This window comes from Coregonus lavaretus (genome assembly GCF_964263955.1).
Source record: "Coregonus lavaretus genome assembly, chromosome: 23".
NCBI lineage: Eukaryota > Metazoa > Chordata > Actinopteri > Salmoniformes > Salmonidae > Coregonus > Coregonus lavaretus.
In genome coordinates this window covers 3,624,751-3,639,431 of record NC_140010.1, presented here as the reverse complement: position 1 = coordinate 3,639,431, position 14,681 = coordinate 3,624,751, and the positions used below count along the sequence as shown (strand labels likewise).

Sequence of the window (14,681 nt, the reverse complement as noted above, 5' to 3'; positions counted from 1 at the left end):
CGATTTTCGCAGCAGGCTAAAATGCGGACATTTAAGTCCTTTGGTGTGTTAGTGAGTCTGTGCTTCGTGTTCGCATACACCTCGGCAACTGCCGATATTTTTGATGGAGTTTTGGGAAATACTGCGTCTTGCCATAAGACATGTCAAATGACTTACAGTTTGCACACATATCCTCGGGTGAGTTGCTGGAAGCTAGCTAGTAGCATGTTTGTCGTTTTGCTAACTAAGCAAGTCTACTATACCGAAAAACGGTGGATACACTAAACGTTGTCCTTTAGAAGAGGACTAGCCAAAAATGTACTAGCAACCGAAAAAATGACTCTGCGGCGCCTACAATGTATTTAGCTGTTGTAGACTTCCGACCACTGCGTGGCTGTAATTAGTGATTCAGATTGGAGGTGCCGAATAGGCATTTTTTTCCGGTTGTTTGTAACTTAACGTTACATTTTTATTACGTAATTTTGGGGGCAAGTACATGCTGGCCGTAACGGGAGTAAATGTAGATTACAGTAGTTGCTCAGCGAAACTCCGTATTTGGTGATCAACGAACGTATTTTAACAATATAACGCTTGCAGAGCTGGTGAATGGGAGTTTGAATCGGAGCTTTCTGAGCGTTAGAGAGCACAAAGATACTGGTTCAGTCCTGTTCATGACTGTGTTTGTTTGTGTTGTAGGAGGAGGAACTGTACGCCTGTCAGAGAGGCTGTCGACTGTTCTCCATTTGCCAGTTCGTGGGCGACAGCGAGGATCTGAACCAAACTAAAGTCGAGTGTGACTCCAGTAAGATTGTCATGCAATGTCTTCAAAATATAGTAATGTTGCTAGCTAAGTACATAGACTACTGTGCAGAAAACAGATAGTCATGTTGCCAGCTAAGTACATAGACTACTGTGCAGAAAACAGATAATGCTATTGTAAAGGGAATTTTCAGTTGAACCAAAAGGTTTATTAGATGAATTCAGGGAGAACCTCCAGAGCAGAAGCAAATAAAATGTCTAACGGGCCTCTTGGAAACAGGCCCTTTATATTCTAATCATACAGTACCAAATGTTCCCAAAACATCAGCTCCAGAGGCTTGTACGAAGTCAAAACAAAAGACAGTGACTTTTCCAGCTGCTACAGAATCAGTCTTCATAATGTCGTCAAAACGATAATAATCAGGGTGTCCTTGTAGGAGAATCAAAAATGTCATGGCTTGGGGCCCCCATTGATTTAGTTATAATTTGAGCTACTCGGATAGCAGAAGAACACGGTATAAGCCATAGATTTTTTTTTGTAGAATTGCAGGAAATTAGCGTTAGAACTGTAAAATTCTCTCTCGGCCCCAAAAGATATGTCTGCAGCCAAGAGGAGGACCGTGCCATTGGCCACACCCACCACCTAAGCCCCATTTGATTCAGAAAACAACATGTTACAAAGTATACTGAGTATACCAAACATTAGGAACACCTTTCCTAATATTGAGTTGCACCCCCCTTTTGACCTCAGAACAGCCTCAATTCGTCAGGGCATTCCCAATCATGTGTCCTTGCAATCTGTCTTGACTAAATTATTGAGGAACGCCACCGGTACACTTCTTCACGGTGGTTAAAATCGGTGCCAGACATTACACCAATTAGACAGTCTTCTGGTTCCACGAGACTAGCCAGACAATGTCTGTGTCATCTGTTCTGTAACCTGTTTTTTTGTTTGTTTGTTTTTTACTTCCTGGTTCTCCCCAGCTTGTCATGAAGCGTACAGGCAGTCAGATGAGCAGTATGCCTGCAACCTGGGCTGCCAGAGTCAACTACCGTTTGCTGAGCAAAGACAAGAGCAGGTACAAAAACAAGAGCAGGTAGTGTGCTACGCCGCTCCGTCAAACACACTCAAGTGACTGCCATTGATTGTTGAAGACCAATATTGACAACGGAAATATTGTTGGTGAACTGGGTGATATGTAGGAAAATAGACTGAAGACAGCCTATTGGAATATAAATGTTGTTAACCAATAACAACAGGCCTGTGTTTTGGAGCATCTGAATGTGTGTGTGTGGGAGGGGAGCCTGGTCCCAGATCAGTTTGTGCTATAGTTCAACTACCTCATCCCCATATTGTTATTTATTTCGCTCATTTGCATCCCAGTATCTCTATTTGCACATCATCTCTTGCACATTATCATTCCAGTGTTAATACTAATTGTAATTATTTTGCACTATGGCCTATTTATTGCCTTACCTCCATAACTTGCTACATTTGCACACACTGTATATATAAATTCTGTTGTATTTTTTACTTTATGTTTTGTTTTTCCCCATATGTAACTCTGTTGTTTTTATCGCACTGCTTTGCTTTATCTTGGCCAGGTCGCAGTTGTAAATGAGAACTTGTTCTCAACTGGCTTACCTGGTTAAATAAAGGTGCAATAAAAATGTATAACCAACTGGCTAGCCCATCTAACCTGGTTCCAGATCAGTTTGTGATGTATAGCCAACTGGCTAGCCCATCTAGCCTGGTCCCAGATCAGTTTGTGATGTATAGCCAACCGGCTAGCCCATCTAACCTGGTCCCAGATCAGTTTGTGATGTATAGCCAACTGGCTAGCCCATCTAACCTGGTCCCAGATCAGTTTGTGATGTATAGCCAACCGGCTAGCCCATCTAGTCTGGTCCCAGATCAGTTTGTGATGTATAGCCAACTGGCTAGCCCATCTAACCTGGTCCCAGATCAGTTTGTGATGTATAGCCAACTGGCTAGCCCATCTAACCTGGTCCCAGATCAGTTTGTGATGTATAGCCAACCGGCTAGCCCATCTAACCTGGTCCCAGATCAGTTTGTGATGTATAGCCAAACGGCTAGCCCATCTAGTCTGGTCCCAGATCAGTTTGTGATGTATAGCCAACCGGCTAGCCCATCTAACCTGGTCCCAGATCAGTTTGTGCTATATAGCCAAACGGCTAGCCCATCTAGTCTGGTCCCAGATCAGTTTGTGATGTATAGCCAAGTCCTGCACCATTGACCATAAAAGTTGGCAGGAAAGCACAAACATAGTGCCTTCGGAAAGTTTTCAGACCCCTTGACTTTTTGTTACGTTACAGCCTTATTCTAAAATGGATTAAATTGTTTTTTTCCTCATCAATCTACACACAATTCCCCATAATGACAAAGCAATAACAGGTTTTTAGATATGTTTGCTAATGTATTACTTAAAAAAAACTAAAATATCAAATTTACATAAGTATTCAGACCCTTTACTCAGTACTTTGTTGAAGCACCTTTGACAGTGATTACAGCATCGAGTCTTCTTGGGTATGACGCTACAAGCTTGCCACACCTGTATTTGGGGAGTTTCTCCCATTCTTCTCTGCAGATCCTCTCAAGCTCTGTCAGGTTGGATGGGGAGCGTTGCACAGCTATTTTCAGGTCTCTCCAGAGATGTTCAATCGGGTTCAAGTCCGGGCTCTGGCTGGGCCACTCAAGGACATTCAGAGACTTGTCCCGAAGCCACTCCTGTGTTGTCTTGGCTGTGTGCTTAGGGTCATTGTCCTGTTGGAAGGTGAACCTTCGTCCCAGTCTGAGGTCCTGAGCGCTCTGGAGCAGGTTTTCATCAAGGATCTCTCTGTACTTTGCTCCGTTCATCTTTTCCTCATCCTGACTAGTCTACCAGTCCCTGCCGCTGAAAAACCTCCCCACAGCATGATGCTGCCACCGCCATGCTTCACCGTAAGGATGGTGCCAGGTTTCCTCCAGACGTGACGCTTGGCATTCAGGCCAAAGAGTTCAATCCTGCTTTCATCAGACCAGAGAATCTTGTTTCTAATGGTCTGAGAGTCTTTATGTGCCTTTCGGCAAATTCCAAGCGGGCTGTCATGTGCCTTTTACTGAGGAGTGGCTTCCGTCTGGCCACTCTACCATAACGTCCTGATTGGTGGAGTGCTGCAGAGATGGTTGTCCTTCTGAGAGGTTCTCCCATCTCCTCAGAGGAACTCTGACCAAGGCCCTTCTCCCCCGATTGCTCAGTTTGGCCACGCGGCCAGCTCTAGGAAGAGTCTTGGTGGTTCTAAACTGCTTCCATTTTAAGAATGATGGAGGCCACTGTGTTCTTGGGGACCTTCAATGCTGCAGACATTTTTTTGATACCCTTCTCCAGATCTGTGCCTCGACACAATCCTGTCTCGGAGCTCTACGGACAATTCCTTCGACCTCATGGCTTGGTTTAAGCTCTGACATGCACTGTCAACTGTGGAACCTTATATACAGGTGTGTGCCTTTCCAGATCATGTCCTATCATTTGAATTTGCCACAGGTGGACTCCGAGCAAGTTGTAGAAACATCTCAAGGATGATCAATAGAAACAGGATGCATCTGAGCTCAATTTCGAGTCTCATAGCAAAGTGTCTGACTACTTATGTAAATAAGGTATTTCAGTTTTTTATTTTTAATACATTTACAAACATTTCTTTGTCATTATGGGGTCTTGTGTGTAGATTGATGAGGAATGTATTTAATGTGATCTATTTTAGAATAAGGCTGTAACGTAAAAAAAGTGGAAAAAGTCAAGGGATCTGAATACTTTACAAAGGCACTGTATCTGGGGCCAGGCTATGTGATTCTTACCAGACCCCATGAACTGGGATGTGCTTTTGACCCTTGACCCCATAATACTGTCATCCTCCAGTTGCTGGCCATGATGCCCCGCATCCACCTGCTGTACCCTTTGACTCTGGTGAGAGGGTTCTGGGACGATGTCATGAGTCAGGCCCATAACATGATGTCCTCCTCCTGGACCTTCTATCTCCAGGCTGACGACGGGAAGCTGGTCATCTTCCAGGTATCGTCTTCTGTGGAGCGACTCCAACCCTATTCATCCAAGCCGACACTCCCTTTTAGGATTGTTTTTTACTTTTCCTGTTGCATATTTGCCACTGGCAGGCACTAATTGACTAACTGAACTTGGGTAGGTAATTGTTGGGTAACCTGAGTACGTAATTTGATTTGACAGACTGAACCACAGATCCAGTTTATTCCTGCGTTTGAGCTCCAGAAAGAGGAAGTCGGGGGAGAACCACAGTCGAAATGTAAGTCGTCTTCATCATATTCACTGTTACTAGCCGGCTACCACCCGGTACTCTACCCTGCACCTTAGAGACTGCTGCCCTATGTACATATACCCTGAGTGTACAAAACATTAGGAACACCTTCCTAATATTGAGTTTCACCCCCTTCTGCCCTCAGAACAGCCTCAATTTGTCGGTGCATGGACTCTACAAGGTGTTTTAAAGCGTTCCACAGGGATGCTGGCCCATGTTGTCTCCAATGCTTCCCCCCAGGTGTATCAAGTTTTGTTGGATGTGGTGGACCATTCTTGATACACACGGGAAACTGTTGAGTGTGAAAAACCCAGCAGTGTTGCAGTTCTTAACACCCAAACCGGTGCGCCTGGCACCTACTACCATGTCCCGTTCAAAGGCACTTAAATATTTTTGTCTTGCCCATTCACCCTCTGAATGGAACACATACACAATCCATGTCTCACTTGTCTCAAGGCTTAAAAATCCTTCTTTAACCTTTCTCCTCCCCTTCATCTACACTGATTTTGAAGTGGATTTAACAGGTGACATCAATAAGGGATCATAGCTTTCACCTGGATTCACCTGGTCAGTCTATTTCATGAAAAGAACAGGTGTTCCTAATGTGTTGTACACTCAGTGTACATGTACATACTCAATGAACACAAGTCACTTTAATAATTTTTACATACTCTTTTACACACTTCATATGTGTATATACTGTATTCAAGTCAAGGCTCATCCTATATAACTACTGCTGTACACACCTTTTCTATTCATATACTGTCTACACCCATCATTTTATATATATATATATATATATATATATATATATATACACACAGTACTAGTCAAAGGTTTGGACACCTACTAATTTAAGGGTTTTTCTTAATTTTTTTTTAATTTTCTACATTGTAGAATAATAGTGAAGACATCAAAACTATGAAATAACACATATGGAATCATGTAGTAACCAAAAAAGGGTTAAACAAATCAAAATATATTTGAAATTCTTCAAAGTAGCCACCCTTTGCCATGATGACAGCTTTGCACACTCTTGGCATTCTCTCAACCAGCTTCATGAGATAGTCACCTGGAATGCTTTTCAATTAACAGGTGTGCCTTGTTAAAAGTTAATTTGTGGAATTTCTTTCCTTCTTAATGCGTTTGAGCCAATCAGTTGTGTTGTGACAAGGTATACAGAAAATAGCCCTATTTGGTAAAAGACCAAGTCCATATTATGGCAAGAACAGCTCAAATAAGCAAAGAGAAACGACAGTCCATCATTACTTTAAGACATGAAGGTCAGTCAATACGGAACATTTCAATTACTTTCAAGTGCAGTTGCAAAAACCATCAATTGCTATGATGAAACTGGCTCTCATGAGGACCGCCACAGGAATGGAAGACCCAGAGTTACCTCTGCCGCAGAGGATAAGTTCATTAGTTACCAGCCTCAGAAATTGCAGCCCAAATAAATGCTTCACAGAGTTCAAGTAACAGACACATCTCAACATCAACTTTTCAGAGGAGACTGTGTGAATCAGGCCTTAATAAAAAATAAAGTTGAACCTTTATTTAACTAGGCAAGTCAGTTAAGAACAAATTCTTATTTACAATGACGGCCTACACTGGCCATGGTCGAATTGCTGCAAAGAAACCACTACTAAAGGACACCAATAAGAAGAAGAGACTTGCTTGGTCCAAGAAACACGAGCAATGGACATTAGACTGGTGGAAATGTGTCCTTTTGGTCTGGAGGAATGCTTGGAGTCCAAATTGGAAATGTTTTGTTCCAATTTTTGTGAGATGCGGTGTGGGTGAACGGATGATCTCAGCATGTGTATTTCCCACCGTAAAGCATGGAGGAGGAGGTGTTATGGTGTGGGGGTGCTTTGCTGGTGACACTGTCTGTGATTTATTTTGAATTCAAGGCACACTTAACCAGCATGGCTACCACAGCATTCTGCAGCGATATGCCATCCTATCTGGCTTGGGCTTAGTGGGACTATCATTTGTTTTTCAACATGACAATGACCCAATACACCTCCAGGCTGTGTAAGGGTTATTTTACCAAGAAGGAGTGTGATGGAGTGCTGCATCAGATGACCTGGCCTCCACAATCCCCCGACCTCAACCCAATTGAGATGGTTTGGGATGAGTTGGACCGCAGAGTGAAGGAAAATCAGCCAACAAGTGCTCAGCATATGTGGGAACTCCTTCAAGACTGTTGGAAAAGCATTTTTCATGAAGCTGGTTGAGAGAATGCCAAGAGCGTGCAAAGCTGTCATCAAGGCAAAGGGTGGCTATTTTGAAGAATCTCAAATATAAAATATATTTGATTTAACACTTTGCTTACTACATGATTCCATATGTGTTATTTAATAGTTTTGATGTCCTCACTATTATTCTACAATCTAGAAAATAGTTTAAAAAATAAAAAGAAGAAAATAACTTGGAATGAGTAGGTGTGTCCAAACTTTTGACTGGTACTGTATGTATGTATATTCCAGACTTACATTGTTGTTCTGATGTTTCTTAATTTTTAGTTTTTGGATTTGTGTGTATTGTTAGGTATGCTGCACTGTTGGCTCTAGAAACATAAGCATTTCACTGCACCTGCGATAACATCTGCAAAATATGTGTATGCGACCCAATAACATTTTATTTGATAAAAAAACAAAAAAATCTCTAGCAAATTCACAAACTGAAAATACAAAATGCTGTGAGTGTGCATTTGGGTTTTACGTATGAACTTTTACACAATCACAATGTTTACTGTGTAATACAACAACAACAAACACAATTGGTATGAAAACACGTCCATCTCTCCCGCTCCAGATCCTGGCCTGGGTAGCCCAGTGTACAAAGACTACCAACGTAGCTTTGTCCAGGAGAGGGACAGGGACATGTATGTGGACCGCAGCATCAACAAGGACGACTACAACCTCTTCAGCTGTCTCTCCAGGTCAGTTACAGAGGACACGTCTTCTGCACAAACCTTATTAGGTTTAGAAGGTATGTCTATCAGGAAATGAAGCTGATATGCAAATGAGAAAGAAGCAGGAGGCGGTGCTAAAATAGAGTCCCACGTTTTATATCACCAAAGAAAACCTAAGATGTAAAGAAGGAAGTGTTTTGGGGAAACACATTGTTCCTGATTGAATGACTCCATTGATGTGTAATTTGACATCCCGCCCCTCCTCCTCCGTCTAGGAACCCCTGGCTCCCGGGCTGGATCCTGACCACCACTCTGATCATGTCTATTCTGGTTCTCATCTGGATCTGCTGTGCTACCGTGGCGACCGCTGTTGACCAATATGTCCCTGCTGAGGTAACGTCCCCCTAGGTCAAAAAAATATGAAGGAGTATTCTAATATCCCATCTTTGCGTAAATGCAACAACAACAACAACAAAAAAGGGGCTATCTAGCAACGGCTCTGGTCCCATGAATTCCACTTAACCTGGGTACAGATGTCAGATCTTAATTTGACCCATTTCGTCACAGGAGGAAAATAATCCTGCAGCAGGAGAATTTGATTGAATGATATTTAGAATCGCCACCATGGGGCAGCTAGCAGAGGTGTTTGTAGGCTATACAATGCAGTACCGTACCACAGAGTTTCTAAACCCAGGGGCTCAACATCGCGAGACATCCAGGAACGCTTGCGAAACAGGACAAAGCAGACCAGGTCGGGGTTTGGTGTTTTGAGAAGTCAATGAGACAAGTGAAAAAGTCTTCCTTAGTTGTTAATCCAGGCTCTGTCGTAGCCGGCCGCAATTGGCCAAGCGTCGTCCAGGGTAGGGGGAGGGAATGGCCGGCAGGGATGTAGCTCAGTTGGTAGAGCATGCCGTTTGCAACGCCAGGGTTGTGGGTTCGATTCCCACTGGGGGCCAGTATAAAAAAATAATGTATGCACTCACTAACTGTAAGTCGCTCTGGATAAGAGCGTCTGCTAAATGACAAAAATGTAAAAATTTTAATTAAGAAGTCAATGAGAGAAGTGAAAAAGTCTTCCTTTAGTTGTTAATTTCGCAACCTGGATTCGAGGCCAATTTCTTAAGTAGTTGAACATGTTATTAATCCAACCTCGTGGAAGTGACAAACCTGACACTTTCATTTTTGCCAAAAACAACTTTAATAACGAAAGAGTGCCTTTTTGTTTTGACGGCGTGTACATGCGCAGTTCGGTGAGACGCGACCGTTAGACCCGATGACATGTTTCTGCGTATGATCTTAGGTAGCCAACTTGTTTTAACGAAGTTGGATCAAAGCTGAATCAATGTCTGCAAGGTCACATTATGATAGTATTCTACATAACCCAATATAGTAGCATACTAGTGTAACGTTACTGGAAGACAACAACAAAAAACACCGCATTTTTCTCTCACGTGGCCAAAACTCAACGTCGCGCACCACTAGGCAAAATACACAGGTAGGCTATGCTACAGTTAACGCCATCTTAAAATTTCACTCACTTAAGGCTACATCATTCAAAACAATACTGTAGGCTACTTTAAACAACACTATATAACTCAAGAAGATCTAAATGTATATCCCCGTGAAACTGACTGACATCAAATGGTTCCTATGCAGATGCTGCATGGGAAGGTTCACCGGTAAAAATTATCATTCGCGATTGAATGTGGTGGTGTTTTTGTCTTGCAATAACGTTATGCTATTTGGTTTTGTTAGGTAGAATACTGAGATCATTGTGATCTTGCAGACATTGATTCAGCTTTGATCTAACTTTTATTAAACGAGCACCATTCGTCTGAGTAGCCTGTTCTCTACGCATAGAGTACATACACATGAGCAGAACGTGATCCGCACATGAAGCTTCCGGAAGCTCTGGATCTTTTTAGTCCAGCGGACTAAATATCCAGAAAAAGTTTGATTCGCAGCCATGGCCTAAAATACGTTTCTGGTATGGTCATTTTATTATAATAATAATAATAATAATAATAATAATATTTTCAAGATCGGGGGTAAAATATCCCATATTGAAATGTGTAACTAAATCTAGTCAATCGGGGCGATTTGAGTTATTTGTGTCAGAAGGGCTTGGGTCATACCGTCACGGATGTGTGCGCTGAAGGCAGCGGCCCTTGGGTTGAATATAATAATTATCATTCCCTTCTCCCGGCTGCCAATCGCCGTGCTCCGAAGCACCTCTCACTCACATGGCTCTCTCAGATATCTCAATTCTTATTAGCCAATGCCCTTCCTTCTCACGGGCATCTCGGCTCCGAAGTAGGCTACAAGTGAAGACAGACACGTTGAGGACACAACTGAGCCCATCCTTCTTATCCAATTCCGAGGTGCACATTGAAGATGTTAGAAGAACTGTCCACATTTACTTTTCGTCAGCCGACAAGATGAGTAGGCCTAACGAACAGCAAAAGTACTAGCCTATGTTAATCTTCTATCCCCCATAGTACAAAAGTTGACCTGCTCTATTGGTCAACTTGTCCTTCTGTGCAATAAATAAACATTCCAAACATACTCTGGGACAGTTGTGGGATGCGATCGATCCCAAATTAATACAACCACTAGCATCAAAAAAACTTTTAAAAGCAATGAGGCTGATGCAACTGATCAGAACGTTTAGCTTAAAATGTTGATATGCCAGTTAGGCTCTACACCGGTTGTAAAGGGGATTAATGTGCTTAATTTTAAAGTTATTTGGCCACTTTAGTTGCGATACGAACCTTATCAAAGCATATAAGCCTGAGCTAGGCTACATGAGGTGTGCGACTGATTTGAAAAAGTTGCGAAAAAAGGCATTCACTGTTTCTTGCCTTACTGCAAACGCTGGGCATCATTCACAAGTAATAATATATCATTCACAAGTAATAATATATCATTCACAAGTGATAGGCTAATATTGTCACCCATCAGACTATTCTTAATTTAATCTTGTCTTTACATATACTAAATAATATATGTGTGAAATTAGTTTTGATTTAGAATGGACCATTATCATTCGCCTGTCTCGGGAACAGGGGCAGGGGGAAAAAATACATGTAAACTATGCACTTAAATAGCGAATGAAGGACGCTTTTCCCGTGGTTCATTTTCATGCCAGCCAGGTAGGCTATAATACTCCTGTTGTAAAGCGAAGCAATGTGCTAAATCAAATGTTATGTGTCACATGCACCGAATACAACAGGTGTAGACCTTACCGTGAAATGCATACTAACAAGCCCTTAACCAACAATGCCGTGTTGAGAAAATATTTACTAAATAAACGAAAGTAAAAAAAAAAAAAATAATTAAAAACAAGTTACACAATAAAATAACAATAATGAGGGTATATACAGGGGATACAGGTTAGTTGAGGTAATTTGTACATGTAGGTAGGGGTAAAGTGACTATGCATAGATAATAAACAGAGAGTAGCAGCAGTGTAAAAGCAAAAGAGGGGGGGTCAATGCAAATAGTCCGGGTGGCCATTTGATTAATTGTTCAGCAGTCTTATGGCTTCGGGGTAGAAGCTGTTAAGGAGCCTTTTGGACCTAGACTTGGCGCTCCGGTACCGCTTGCCGTGCGGTAGCAGAGAGAACAGTCTATGACTTTGGTGACTGGAGTCTTTGACAATTTTTTGGGCCTTCCTCTGACACCGCCTAGTATAGAGGTCCAGGATGGCAGGAAGCTTGGCCCCAGTGATGTACTGGGCTGTACGCACTACCCTCTGTAGCGCCTTACGGTCAGATGCCGAGCAGTTGCCATACCAGGCGGTGATGCAACCGGTCAGGATGCTCTCGATGGTGCAGCTGTAGATCTGGGGACCCATGCCAAATATTTTCAGTCTCCTGAGGGGGAAAAGGTGTTGTCGTGCCCTCTTCACGACTTTCTTGGTGTGTTTGGACCATGATAGTTTTTGTTGGCGATGTGGACGCCAAGGAACTTTAAACTCTCGACCCGCTCCACTACAGCCCCGTCGATGTGAATGGGGGCGTGTTCGGCCCTCCTTTTCCTGTAGTCCACGATCATCTCCTTTTGTATTGCTTAATATTAGGAAAGTTGAGAAATAATTAAAGTAGGCCTAGCCTATGGAAAGCTGATGGGATCCTCCTCTTTTTAAGAGGCCATCAACTTTGTTTTCTCACACAATTGCATAGCTCATGTGCTCTCGTGAAGTGTTTGATTTGATTTTCGAATACATTTGCATTGATGTCAGAGTGATTAGAGGGACAATAGAGTTCTGAGTACCAGGCAGTTAGCAAGTTTGGTATCTAATGACCATCAGCAGCATCAGAGCTTGGAGAAGCCTAATTACCGTGACTGCGGTCATGACTCGTGACCGCCAGTGTGGCGGTAATATGGTCACTGTAACAGCCCTAGTCCAGGTAGCTATTTGGTTAACTATTTATCAGTCTTATGGCTTGGGGGTAGAAGCTGTTCAGGGTCCTGTTGGTTCCAGACTTGGTGCATCAAACTATTCAACTGACAGGTTTTAGTGCACTTAAGTGGTTTATTAACACCATTCCTACAGATGGTAGTAATCAAGAAGGAACCAAAGTATCCATATCAATATTGAAAATCAAACTTTTACGTCTTTGTCTTTTGTAGAAACTGAGTATCTATGGAGACATGGAGTACGCCAAGGACAACAAGCTGCTGACCCCTTACCCAGCATCCTCTCTGGTCATCATCACCTCCGGGCCGGGGCAGGATGAGGAGGCTGGACCCCTCCCTTCCAAAGTCAACCTGGACCAGTCCAACGTCTAAACATCTAGGGTCCAAACCAGCTAGCCTGGGTACCAATCTGTTTGTGCTATCTTTCCGCTTCTTGCCACTCCTTGACTGGCAAGGAGTGACATGATAACACAAACAGACCTTTACCCAGGCTACAAACCAACAGGGTGGAGAAGGTGATGATAAAACTAGTCCTGGAGTAAGAGGCATTTTTATGGAGATTTTCCCATTGAGCATGTGTTTTAGTCCAGGACTACGATTAATCTGGACTAGTGAATTGAAACATGATTGTGCAGGGTGAGAAGATTTATGAAAAAGCATGCTAAATGGATTTCCATTGAAAGGGGTGTTCTTTAGTCCAGGAATGGGCTTAATCTGGGTCTGCAAACTGAAGCTGGCCCTTTTTAGAAAGCCCAAGTCAGTCTTACGTTTTCACACTGTTAGACCCCTTTTTAGTCTAAATTGTAAAAACTGCTTCAAGCACATTTTGTATTGGCTGTTGTCTTGTTCCTCTTTCAAGTTCTGGAGATTAGCATAATAAGGGGGGGGGGGGGCTTATTTTTGTTCTGTGTATTGGCATAAAGTAAAGTGAGGCATTACACTCACAATGATAGCAGCACAGTTACATTAGCTTCTTTTTTAGGACTTTCTTTCTCTTTTGTTGGGGTGTTTTCCAGACCCTCGTTTGATGTTTTGTTTTATTGAATCATAATTTGTTGATGGCCTCTGTATGCGTCCCAAATGGCACCCTATTCCCTATATAGTGTTGTCTAAAGTAGTGCACTATATAGGGAGTAGGGTGCCGTTTTGGGACGGAGTACACGTTTTATGTGCAGGTTTCATTTAGAACATAGAAACCCTAAATAGATTTTGGTGAAATTACACGGGTCAATAACGGGCTATGTGCTTAAACCACTACCGCTGTATCTCTCCCCTTCACTTAGTGTGGTCGTGTTTTAACCTGTATTGGTTGGATGGAGGTTCTCTGTTCTAAGCAGCCATTTGTCACAACAGAGACTGTTTAAATATTAAACAATTAACGCTGAAATCTGACTTCAGATTAGTTTTTGACGTGACGGCGCTGTAGGTAGTTGTAACAGCGCTGTAGTAGTATTTTTTTTCTTCTTCTCCTGATGAGAAATGGTTTTGAAATAAACAGAGTCAACCAGCTGTTGTCTATCTCTTATTTTGACAGTGATACCTCCAATACGTTGCATTTAACTTGTAGCCATATTTACCAGATTGACCGTTAGGTCTGTCCTGAATCATCTAAACCATAGCCCAAAAGGACAACATTGGAAGGAAGGGGTGTGAGTTTCCAAGAAGTGCCTGCGTCACCCCACTAGAATGATTTCCCTATTCAAGCGTCACTGCATTAAACAGGTGTTTATTTCAAACACACTGTTTAAGGGAAGAAAAATGAAGAGTGAATGAAAGGTATATCGACAAGCAACGATTGAGTGTCTATGGGTACGTTTCTTTTTATCAGAAAGGAAACTAAGGGGGAATCACAGAAATAATGTAAATCATGCTCATAATGTACTTTACTGTACCATACACCAGTGTCCACACACAAGATCAGAGAAATGACTAAATGTTGTACTGTAAAAATGTGCATTTGAATTATACTTAAGTCTTTACTGAATGAAGTGAAACACAATTTTGATTAAAACATTTCCTGCCCCAGTTCCAGGCTTGAGCAGCCCAGTGTAGAAGGGCTACCAGCGTAGCTTTGTCCAGGAGAGGGACAGGGACATGTATGTGGACCGCAGCATCAACAAGGACGACTACAACCTCTTCAGCTGTCTCTCCAGGTCCGTTACAGAGGACACGTCTTCTGCCATCGGCCCCTTAAGCACTTAACCCCTGAAACTGCTCCAGGGGCACTGCACCCTAGCTGATCCTGGTCTTTTAACCTCTCTCTCTGTCCCTC

At 42.6% G+C, this 14,681-nt stretch overlaps 1 protein-coding gene across 2 annotated transcripts in view; it reads left to right on the top strand.

Annotated features, from left to right (window-relative positions):
• The window catches only part of tmem59 (transmembrane protein 59), a 14,072-nt gene extending 154 nt beyond the window's left edge, over nt 1–13,918 (top strand). The window contains exons 1-8 of one of the 2 annotated variants that reach the window (XM_084139806.1): nt 1–177; nt 676–781; nt 1,723–1,817; nt 4,656–4,808; nt 4,980–5,055; nt 7,888–8,014; nt 8,263–8,380; nt 12,623–13,918. The exon at nt 1–177 is cut by the window's left edge and continues 154 nt beyond it. In XM_084139806.1, coding sequence (XP_083995932.1) covers nt 22–177; nt 676–781; nt 1,723–1,817; nt 4,656–4,808; nt 4,980–5,055; nt 7,888–8,014; nt 8,263–8,380; nt 12,623–12,781 — 990 coding nt within the window. In that variant the 5' untranslated portion in view covers nt 1–21 and the 3' untranslated portion in view covers nt 12,782–13,918. Of the gene's footprint in view, nt 178–675; nt 782–1,722; nt 1,836–4,655; nt 4,809–4,979; nt 5,056–7,887; nt 8,015–8,262; nt 8,381–12,622 lie in introns of both variants that reach the window. The other variant, XM_084139805.1, reaches the window with a different exon arrangement.
• Nucleotides 13,919–14,681: the final 763 nt, after the last annotated feature.